Genomic DNA, 11,421 nt, shown 5'->3' on the forward strand with positions numbered 1-11,421 from the left:
GAAGGAAATACCTCGAACAGGCAGTCAACCTTGCGAAAAGGACCCTTCCTTTCGCCAGAACAGATAAAGAGAAAAGGAAGAAGATAGAGAGAAAAGAGGGAGAGAAATGATGGTGGTGGGTGGTGGTGGCGGCCGTGGTGGTTGGTGGTGGTGGGAGGAGACGTGGAAGAGAAAATAGATTAATTTTTTTTTTTTTTGAAGAGTAGCAATTGATGACAGTATTCAATGTAAAGATGAGAAGTGATGGTGAGAGTTCGGGGGAAAACAAAGTCATTTTTCCATCCAAAATTTTAATAAAATCAATTCGCATGAAATCGAACTATGATTGTACCTTAGGCACAAGAACTACATACCTCGAATTCACATACAGTAGAGGGCCACATTTTTTCTATTCGTTTTGGGCCACCAAACTCAGGGCCAACCCTGTTTAGTATCTTTAAGGGTTTAAGGTAGTTTTGACAAGGGCACAAGGCCTATTCAGGTTTTAGTGTTTTACCTTGGTAGTGTATCTCTGTGTGGCTAGGAATCATGGAGATACATAATTGGATGTTACTTTTGTTGTTCTTCTGGTATTATGAAAGAAAACAAGAATCTGATCTTCCTGTCTTTATTTAGTATTAAAACAGGATACACTTTAGAGTGTCTTTCTGAAATAGATTCAGAGATAATTTTATTTCTAAACGAAAATTAATATTATATCTCAAACAGATTAAAAGGAAAACAATATTATTTAAAAACCAAGGATTAAATAAAAGATTAGAGAGAGAAAGCCGAGTCGAGTTGTCTCTTTCCTTAAGACAGTGAACACCCTGGTATTAGTACTAAAACCAGTAAGGTGTTTGTCTCCCAGGATACAACGGTTGTACCTTTCAGTATGACGACTAAGAGTACTTCGTTTTCTGAAAGCGTGCGAACTAAGAACAAGTAGTAAGAACGACAGAATAATCGACTTCTTAAACTCTAAATGCTAAAATTTTCGTATTTAGTTTGCTGGATTCTGTTTGGTATTTATAGAAGTATTGGTGACACTTCAGACAGGTGCTTTGAAAAGAATGGATGCTTCCCAACAGTCATATTTGTCTGTTGGTTTTCGGGTGCCATTTTGACCGTCAGATCTTAACGGATCTATTAAGATCTCGTGCATTGAACGCCCACCGTTAGATCATCAACGGATCTATCTTAAAGAGCGCCAAATATCCTGACCGTCAGATCATATCTATGATCGTAAAATCCAAGGCTCCAATCGCTCCTCGCGACGATGCAAAGTGCAAAGTGCAAAGTGCGTGCGGGCGCCTCAAAAGCGCCCAATGCGCCCTAAACGCCCATTCGCCCACGCCGCGCGTGCGTGGTTTGCGTGGTGCAAACCACGTGAGTCACCTTTCTATTCTAAAGAACATACCATAAATATATGGAAGGTTCTATATAAGGAAATAAAATGTTTCCTCCTTCATAAATGTGGTACTAACTCAAAATCCCGGTTTTGAGTTAATGGTACCCATACCAAACGAATTTTGTAATAACTCACTCATACGGAATCGGATTTGGACAAAATTTGAGTCTAAATTCAAGAGCTCGACGAGACGAATCCAACTAGACGTCTTGATCGAGATTCCGATGAATATAGGTACCTCAAATTAAGGAAAAACCGGTCCAGCTCTTTTTGAGCTAAGTACCGATTCCAACAACTTTGAGGGTTTCTCAATTGCACATAATTGCAAGGGCAGAGCTAGAATGCTGAGGATAAAAGTAAACGCAAGGGCGGGATATAGGGTGGAGATTATGTACCGAATGTCCGGTCGGATGTACTGATACTAAAATTCAAAAACATTAATTTCGTTGGACAAGTTCGAGCTGGGTATAAGAGAAAATATTATGTGCAAATCCACCGTATGGCTCTTCATAAACGGGTATTTCCGTCAACAACCATTTAGTAGTAATTTTATATACACCTACCATTTTTTACCAACTACACTCATAGTTCGGAACCATTTTTATTTTCATACACCACTTTTCATATACATACATACACATTTTGGTCAAAAGTGTTATCGTCTGTAAGATAATTATGGAAAGCGGTTTTAGCTTAGAAACTTATTGCCAAATGAAACTGATAAAGGAAAAGAGATATTTCATTAAAACTCTGTAACAGTTTGATCTTAACACAGGAGGTTAACATTTTACCAATAAATACAGATGAAAAACCCAAAATCTTAATTACAGCATTTAAACCACAAGTTCACTCTCAACTATTCCTAACTCTATATAAGAGTACTGCTCAAATTAGTATTACAAGTAAAACAAAGAAAAAGATTAAAAGATTAAAAAACAGGAAGATGATGAGGAAGGTTGTGCAGATGTTGGTGGCAGTTCTGATAATGGTGTTGTTATCGATCACAACAAGTCAAGCTGATCCCAAACCTGAAGCTCAAACTGATATATTTCTGAGGCCATGGAATCCAAGAATACCAATTGAACAAGACATCAGAAAATGTTGGTCGGCTATCGAAAGTGTTCAAGGTTGTCAGCTTGAGATCTTTACCTCGATTCTCAAAGGCCATATCTATCTTGGCCCAGCATGTTGCAAAGCCATTAATGAACTTAGTGAGAATTGCTTCTCAAAGATGTTCTCATTAGGTTGGGTATGGGGTTTACCACCTTTTAACCCTCTATTTCCTCCATTGGTCAAGAACTATTGTGCTTCCATTGGTGGACTTTCATCACCACCACCACCACCAGCTGTTCGAAGTGCTCCACCACCATCACCCACTGCTCAAGGAGTTGCACCACCACCCACCACTGGTCTAGCTCCTGATCAGGGGATTCCTCTGCTATAGGTGCAACCACTGGTCGACGAGTTGCACCATTAGAAAGCAACAAGAGTTATTATTTCTACAATAACAAAAGAAGAACAAAGAAAGATTGTGCTTATAGACTCGTAGACGCATTTTATTATGAAAATCTTATTTTTAGTTAAACAAATGATTTATCTAAAGAGGTTAACTCGTTTAAGCTCTTGTGTTTTTCACTGAATTCTTGAATATTGTCATAATCAGAAAGAAAAGTTTATAAAAGTAGCTATAATCAACTTCTGTCACAAGTTACTCTGTGTTTGATGTATTGTCCTAACTAACATCATTGCAATAAAACTAAATCATCTTCCTGACAAGTTTTCCCAAACGACCAATAAAAATAAGTAATCCATGAATGGATAAGCATAACAGTTTGAATATTATTAGCGGTCCGCGAACAATAACGAAATCCTAAACCTAGAGACATAAACAATTGATTATGTATACTGTTAAGGTTTTAGAAAGATCATTCCAAACATGTGAAAGTTCACCGTAGTATTAAAATTGAGAAAACGGCATATATAACAAGACATTAGTATTAAAATTCGGATTTGAATCATATTACTTGTAATTACTAAGATTGGCACAGCCAAGTTGTACATAACTAAAATGAACAGGCTTAATATCGTTCCAAGAGAAGTGAACAAGTTGATAATTAACCCGTAACTAACCTTAATATTGATCCGAAAATAGTGAAGGGGCATAATACCAATCCAAGAAACTAAGTGGGCAAGCTTAATTTGATAGTCCAGAAGTCTTATTTCGAACAATTATAATGCTGTCTTGGAGTACTATTATACACAAAACCACGGGGATTAATGTAAAACCTCAATAGAAGAAGCAGACATTATAGCTTTCCTCGATTCCTCTCCGTCCGAACTTGCAGATCATTTGACTTCTTCGTTACTCTGCTCTCATCCTTTCACCCATTAGAAGAAGGCGATAAAGGTAACAACAAATTCTACTCAACTTGCTCAACCAAAATATTTTCAGCCGTCAAGATAGTGATTTGTACCAAAAACTTGTGCAAACCAGGGCAACCCATTAAATTACCTTGGATTAATAAAAAAGAAGTTCACATGAAAAAAGTTCTTTTTTTTTGTTGAAAACGCAAAAAGAAGTTATGATTACAAACATCACTTATTATTAACACTCATTCAGATATTTGAATATCAATATCGCTAGAAGAAAACAAAATTAATCTGAAACACGATTCAGACCTTCCACTTCCAAAAGAAGAACATAAAAGCTGTTTATTTCTGCTTCTAGCAGAGATTAGAATTTGTCGAGTCATAAATCAGAATCTGCGTAAATAGGAGCCGGCAAGAAAGGAAATGGAGCAACAGATGCATAAGCAACAGGTGGTCGTGCTTGAATGCCGATTGAGGCTTTCCTCCGAGGTTTTACTAGATAAGTATCATCGTCCGAGCTTATTTTGTGAGCCTGCTGGGAACCTAGATTGATTTCCGTTAGGGTTTGCTCGTTATCAGTGAGACGATGAAGCATAAGTCCAGACATAAATATAGGAAGATAAATCAGGCTTCCATGGAACATCCTCCTCGCACCCCTTGCTGTTCGATCTCGAACAAATGAGATTGCTCCAGCCGTCATAAATAGTGTAAGAAGTGTCGATTCAACACAAAACCAACCAGAAGTCAGCCCCCCTGCAAAATTCATTAGAAAGCAGTAACTGGAATAAGTCTTCGATAACAATTGACGGATTCTAACACGAAATCGTTGATATAATTATTTTTCTATTTCGTATCATAAACCTGCTTTTGAATTAGAAAACAATATCCAACCGAAAGTACATGTGAACTAACTAAAAATTCATAGAAATGATGAGGTGATTGTTTGGTACTGTTATGGACACAATCTCAATCATAGTGTTCCATGTTTCAGTTTCAGTCTACATTATTGTACACTTGGAAATGGAAATATCTTAAGTTAATGTAAAGTAACTACAAAATTGTAATTTCAATGAAATGACGGAAAATTTGTACAAATTAATGCAGTTTTTTAATAGCAAGGTTATTAAACCAAAAAAGGTTACCTTAATCTAAAAATAATTGACGAATTTCTTGTTTTATAATCTTATATAGTTAGAACTTAGAAGCAATATATCCCTTCTAGATAAGAACATGGCAAAAGTAAGTTACATCTGTAGACTCTCTTCCGTTTCAGATTAATTTTGAATGTATTGCTACCGTGTCAAAATAGAATGACATGAAATGCAATATAGATAAGCTCAATTAGAATATAATAATAATGTTTTCCATGATTTGTCGAGCTATTCCTGAAATTATTGGTGAAACAATAAATTTGATGAGTGGCGGGATAAGAGAACTCACAGTCATAGGCTAAGTACCCCAGCGGAAGAAGATACAAGCAGTTCCTTAAAGCCACCAAAGAAGTTCTTTTACCCGAAGGATCAGCAAGAGAAAACATCCTAAACCTGTACACAAATAGCAGAATGTAAGAAGCTAAAGAACGGACATAACCAGTCTTCGTATTCTACCAACATATTTTGCAATTTCCATATGCACTTCTAATCCTTTAGACTTTACAATCCTACCCCCTTTCACGTCCAAGCACATCCAATGGTGTAACTAATATCAAATGTGGAAAATCCTACCCCAAGTATTTCTTGATCAACAAATTTAAGAAATTCTGAATCTATTAATAAATAGAGTTTTAGGATGAAATATACCCTCCAGCAGCATAATCATTGCGGCACAAGTACGCCAAAGCCATAAAATGGGGTAATTGCCAAAAATATAAGGCCGCTGGAAGAATCAATGAATTAAGAGAGACCTGACCAGAGACCGCAGCCCACCTAAAAATACAAATAAAAGTAATTTCAGCGAGCTACACGAGACAAACTGCATACTTCTACTTCAGAAACAAAAAATGCTTCGGCTAAAGGTTACAGATTTAACAACAACATCCACAACCCCACGGGAACGTCTTCATTAATATTCCTTCTTCGGTAGCAATGTAGTTAAAAGAAGTACAGTGAAATACCAAGGTAAGTATCATATCATTCATGTACACTTAAAGCAAGAATCTGTTGAAGCACTAGATGGATCCAGAGGGAAAGCTGGAAGAACAGAAATCAAGATATGAAAGAAAAAACTCAAATAAAATTTTCTATTCTTAATCATTCTGCTTCTTTCCCAAATGTTTCAAATATTCAAATCAAGAAGTTACAATTGGTCAATTGAACGAGTCATTTTTCAAAAGCTACTACTTATACAAATCCTCAACATTAGGTTGGGTTCATGCATGGTCGGATTAATGATCACGGGCAACTTCACAGATATGTCTGAACTGATGAAACTGATAGCAAGTAGAATTCACAATATACTATGCCGACCGCCCATGTTGTGTCGGGAAGAGAAATTCAATGCCCAACGTTTGGCCAGCTTGGACTGGGTTGAGGAATATGAACCTTGGTCAGGCTTGTTCAGAACATCACCAGGACCAACAAGGTAAGCACCAGTCTAGGTCCAAAATCTCAAAGACAGATACTGATCTTAGTACCTTACAAATGTTATCATTAGCCAAGCAGGGTAGCAACATACCTTGCACCATTGCTCCATCCAATTCAAATGGATGGCCTCAAGGTTGAAAAAAAGATATTTCTAGGGCGACAGAACAACTGAAACTCCATTTGTTTTTGGTCATTGGTGACTACAGAAGGCATTCACATTTCAAATGTATGTTCACAAGTTAAGTATTCCTCCCACGAAAATAACAAAAAGAGAAGTGGGTTAAAATTTTGCACCATTCACAGCCATAGACATTCATGCACCGGGTATAAGGAAGAAATAACATAAAATCACATCAAGCATATATCTGCAAGATAAATATTAACATATAGAAGTTACCCAAGAAGGGGAGGAATGGCACCAACGATAGCCCCAACCCATGTATTCACAGGGTGTATTTGCTTAAGAGGAGTATATACGAATGCGTAAAGAGCAAGATTGGATGCTCCAAGCCCTGCTGCCAAGATATTAGCCTGCAACAACCTTGCCATAGAGGCATTCATGACATATTAAATCTTTAGAATAAAAACTCATCTTTTCTAGAAAGGGAAATTTAAATACTGGTAAAAAAGATTGGTTGAACACCTTGCATGCCAATATAGATGTGCCTGCTAGTCCAACAGTAGTAGCCCAGGCAGCTGCGTGAGCGACACTAACACGACCAGACGGCAATGGCCTTTGCTTTGTTCTCTTCATTAGAGCATCATTGTTTTTTTCAAACACCTATTGTATAATATGTTAATAATTATTGCTTGAGAATATTTCAAAACAATAAAAAAAGATAAGTGAATGGAAAAAAGGGTCAGAGATAAAAATGTGTGTTCTCTCATGGTGCAACAACTTATCGTTTCCAAGTTTTACAATATATTGTTTCATCTCAAGATGACTAGGTCTAAGGCATTCAGCAGTAAGAATGACCAGAGCAACATCAAAAAAAATATATGAATGATGAATGAATATATTACAAGTCCAACAAGCAAGAAATACAAACAAACTCATGACATTCAAAGGAAGCAAGCTGAAACATGACACAACCTAAAAATACAAAGGCCACAAACTACTTCAGTTAACCGAGATAACAAATATGGAGCTTCATGTGCAGACTATAGATCCTCAAGTCATTCATGGTGCACTCAAAAAATGTACTTTAGGTTACTTCACTGTATAGAGTACATATACTATACATAATCAACTATGACGCTAAGTTGTTAAAAACGCGACTTGGCGCGCCATAGTCAACCAAGGCGCAAGGTGACCAGAAACCATCGACTCGCCTGAAAATTGTTCTTCTGGTTTCCCTGATATCGACTCGAGTCGTCTAGTCGATCGACTCAGTTTGACTAAGGAAAGCTCCTAGTCAAGCAGAGGCAACTGAGGGTGCCCATTAGAAATTCGTGTGTGCCGCCCAAACCTACCAAAAGAAAGGGAGAAAAGCAGTTTTCCTCTCTCCTAGAAGTCATTTTAATTAGGCCATTATTGAACTTCAAAGGTATGTATTTTTCTTTTTTTTGATTCAATTTTCTTTTTTTTTCTTCTTCTTCTTCTCTTCTCTTTCGGAGATATATGTTTGTTTTTCTTCTTCTTCACTTTAGTATAGTTAAGGGAATCACTCTTTCTGTTTTTTCATGTATAGCTCAGGACAAAAAATAATTGCAAAAGGATGCCAATCCGAGGCACTCGCCTAGGCGAGCTGAGGCAAGGTGGCAGCCTTGTCGCCTTGCCTTACCTCTCGCTTAATACATCATAGCTACGTGGTATAAAGCTAGTTAAAGGCCTGTGTGAAACAAAAATAAGGTAGATATTACAACATCCGAAAGCCAAAGAAACTTGATGAATAGGATTACCTACAAATAATACTGTACCTGTGAATGACCAAAAGAGGGTGGGATTAGGTGATATATGACATAGTTGCAACACTAACCTGATTTAAGGAACTTGCAGATGCTGCAACCATCATGGTACCAGTACAAGTCCAGAAAAGTCCTGCTAGATCAACTGCGCTACCGCTCCCAAGAACAAAGCCCGCTCCAGAGGTTGCAACAACAAGCATGCTAATGAACACAAAAGAAAGATAGTTTTAGTCATTGGGACATTGAACTGACCATTTACCATCACTGTAATAATAGCACCGCTGTTATATGAATTGTAAGAATTGTTACACCAAATCACTAATCAAGATCTAGACGAAGTTGTTGTGGCCATGAAATCAGTCAGAAAATCCTGTAGATATGGGCTTCGAGTATTCAGTCTAGCGATACGGGAAGTTTTTGTTGTGTCTATTCACTGCCTGGAACTTAGATTGAGTTGTTTTTTTCGTGCACCGGTTTGTGCATTTCTTTAGTTTACTTACTGTTCGACTCACAATTCTAAATTTACTTCTTTCATCATCCACCCCCATGAACACTTCCACTAGTTAGTCGGTTCCATCCACAAAACCTATGTTTATTGAAATACTGACAAACTATTCTTTAATTCAAATATAAAATTCCACTAGCTTGATTGAGAACCACTGCTGATTACCTGACTCGATTTCCTTTTTGCCCTAATCCATGTTGTGTAATATAGTTCATAGCAATTTCACCTCTTTTGTCCTATACTTTAGTACTCAAGTATATAAGTGACTGTGTCTAATGATCTACAACCGTAAGCACGGACTAAATAAAGTTTGCAAAGTATCAAATTTACAGTTCATAGTAAACATACAGATCAAAAAATTTACAGTTCATAGATAATCAAATGAACCTAATAATCCTCTTTATACATGAAAACGGAGAATGAAGTTTTTCATATTACCTAAGCTTAGCTTTTGAAAGCTCCCAATAGCATCTACCATAATGACGAACCCCCTCAACAAAATCACTAGCTTTACTTACAGCTGCTTCAGTTGTAGCAACCGATGGATCAACAACAGCTGCGGAAGATGCCAATCGTACAGCCCTTTCTCCTTCAGATTTCACAAACCCTAATTTTAATGAACTTAGTGAATTATGAAATCCCCCAGTTGATGAGTGAATCTGGATATGAGAAACTCCTCCACGAACTCCATGACCTGCAAAGATGCTCGTGGGTCGAAGGAAATTGGAAGAAAGAAATAAGAGTGAATTTGGATTAGGTTTAGGGTTTGAGAAAGATAGAAACTTTGAAGATTGATTTACAGAGTTTCTCCACATTTTGAGGGCGCTAGTCTCTCTCTCTCTCTCTCTATTGAGAGATCTGATAAGAAACCGAGGAAATGTATTTTCTCTCTCTAAATTGGGAAGAGAAATTGGGCAGATCGTTCCCTGTTTGCCTGGGAATTGAGAGTGAGAGGTGAAACGGGGCGTTTAATGTTGGACCTGACTCAACTTTGACCACTAACAAATTCAGATGTTGACTTTCCTCCAATTGTTTATCACCAAAATTCACCCATAAGTAGGTTAACTTGTAATACTGATCCAGAAGAGAATACTGGACAATGTGTTTTTAGAGAGTCCATGGGTATATAGACCAAAATCATTTTGATAATAGGTTTATAGACCATTCCTCTTAGATTATGGATTTTTAGTCCTTTTACAAGAAGGGCATAAAGTATGGATTATTTTTTGGATATTACCCAATGTATCCTAAATCTAAAAAACCCGGGATATTTGAATTTCCGAGGGTTTTGGGAAACTTTCCCAAAACCGCCGGGCGTGATTTCGGGCCGTTCTAAGGAAGGCGAAACAGAAAGTGATAATATCCCTTCATAAATACATTTTCTCTCTCTAAAATACCCGATTTCTATTTTCATCAACTTTCTTCAGAAGATCGAAACGATAAACCCTAAATAGATCTAGAAACCCCGAAAGTTTATATCATTTCATCTTCTCCATTCATCTTTTACATTGAAGAATCGCTTCAGGTGAAAAGGTAAGTTGTAAAGTAAACCCCTTTTCGTTATAAAATCGATTGAAAGCGAAACGAGAGGTTCTTTCAGTTTAAATCGTTATAAATAGTTGTTGCATGTCAGTTTAACTTCATATTGAAGAGGATTTGTTGATTTTGGTAAAGATTTCTCTGTAGATATGATGTTTGTTTTCGTTTTAAAGGAGATTAAAACAGATTTAGGGTTTTTTCGTTCGTTTTTATTTAAAAAAGGGGTACAAAATCGATTTTGTCACATGAATAATAGATCTTTAGATGTTTACAAAGAACGCCTCGACATTAAAATCTTTTGTTTTACTTGAAAAACCTAAATATTCTTTTTAAACTTTTATTTCTGTTTAATAATAAGATAACTTTGTGTTATAAAAAACATATAATTTATATAAAATTAAACAATATTTCTTAAAAATGGTTTAATGAAATATTTGATCTTGGTTTAGGGTTTAATGAGATGTCCTTTACATTGCAGCAATAGTTTGATAATGGCTCCAAAAGGGAAATCTAAAACGAATGTTACAGAAGAAAAAAGCACATTAAGAAGGAGTCCTATGAAGAGAAAGGCCACTGTCGAAGAAGAAGTTGTTAAGAAGAAATCGAAAACAAAAGAAACATCAGTATCTGAAGTAAAGTATCTGGAATTTGTTCTAATTTATTGTTATTTCGAAGAAAAATTGATAAATTATGATTTACATACATATATGTTTGTTTCATTTAACAAATTATGCCTAGTTTGATGTACAAATTTTGGATATAAGTTTAAATTATTCATTCTGTCTAACAAATTTCCAATCATGTTAGTTAAAGTATGCATACTTTAGATGATTAATGGCTGACAGTTTACAATTGTGTTTTTTTGTCGTATTTGCAGGCTGGTGGTAGTTCAAAAAGTTTGAAGATTAAGGACAAAGGAAGCTCTAGTAAGTGGATTGATATAATAGGTGAACAGAAATTAATACCGGTGCAAAAAACATCGGCACTATTCAGATACACTCTCAGCAAACCAATAGAGTTAATCAATAGCATACGTACCTACATGACTGAAGAAATGAAGGAGGAGATTAGCAAAACTCCTTTCAGTCAATTGTTTGATGCTATGGCAGAAAGTACGATATTAAGGG

The 11,421-nt window shown here is 36.4% G+C and overlaps 1 protein-coding gene across 1 annotated transcript; it reads right to left on the reverse strand.

Moving 5' to 3' along the window:
- Positions 1-3,973: 3,973 nt before the first annotated feature.
- On the reverse strand, positions 3,974-9,826 carry COX10 (cytochrome c oxidase 10). Its single transcript, XM_086641185.1, has 7 exons — positions 9,194-9,826; positions 8,322-8,451; positions 6,986-7,123; positions 6,740-6,873; positions 5,560-5,685; positions 5,201-5,304; positions 3,974-4,513 (listed from the first exon to the last, which is right to left on the reverse strand). Exons 1-7 carry the CDS (start codon positions 9,568-9,570, stop codon positions 4,140-4,142), a joined length of 1,383 nt encoding a protein of 460 aa, XP_086497311.1. The 5' UTR covers positions 9,571-9,826; the 3' UTR covers positions 3,974-4,139.
- Positions 9,827-11,421: the final 1,595 nt, after the last annotated feature.

Source organism: Eschscholzia californica, unplaced genomic scaffold, assembly GCF_041429995.1.
Source record: "Eschscholzia californica isolate CP2 unplaced genomic scaffold, dmEscCali1.0.p SCAF_5, whole genome shotgun sequence".
In the NCBI taxonomy this organism is placed as follows: Eukaryota; Viridiplantae; Streptophyta; class Magnoliopsida; order Ranunculales; family Papaveraceae; genus Eschscholzia; species Eschscholzia californica.

Coding starts and splice junctions, on each gene's coding strand:
- COX10 (XM_086641185.1), bottom strand. CDS start 9,570: ATGTGGAGAAACTCTGTAAATCAATCTTCAAAGTTTCTATCTTTCTCA. Junction 8,452..9,193: donor CTTTCAAAAGCTAAGCTTAG/GTAATATGAAAA, acceptor TGTGTTCATTAG/CATGCTTGTTGTTGCAACCT. Junction 5,305..5,559: donor AATGATTATGCTGCTGGAGG/GTATATTTCATC, acceptor ATTTGTGTACAG/GTTTAGGATGTTTTCTCTTG.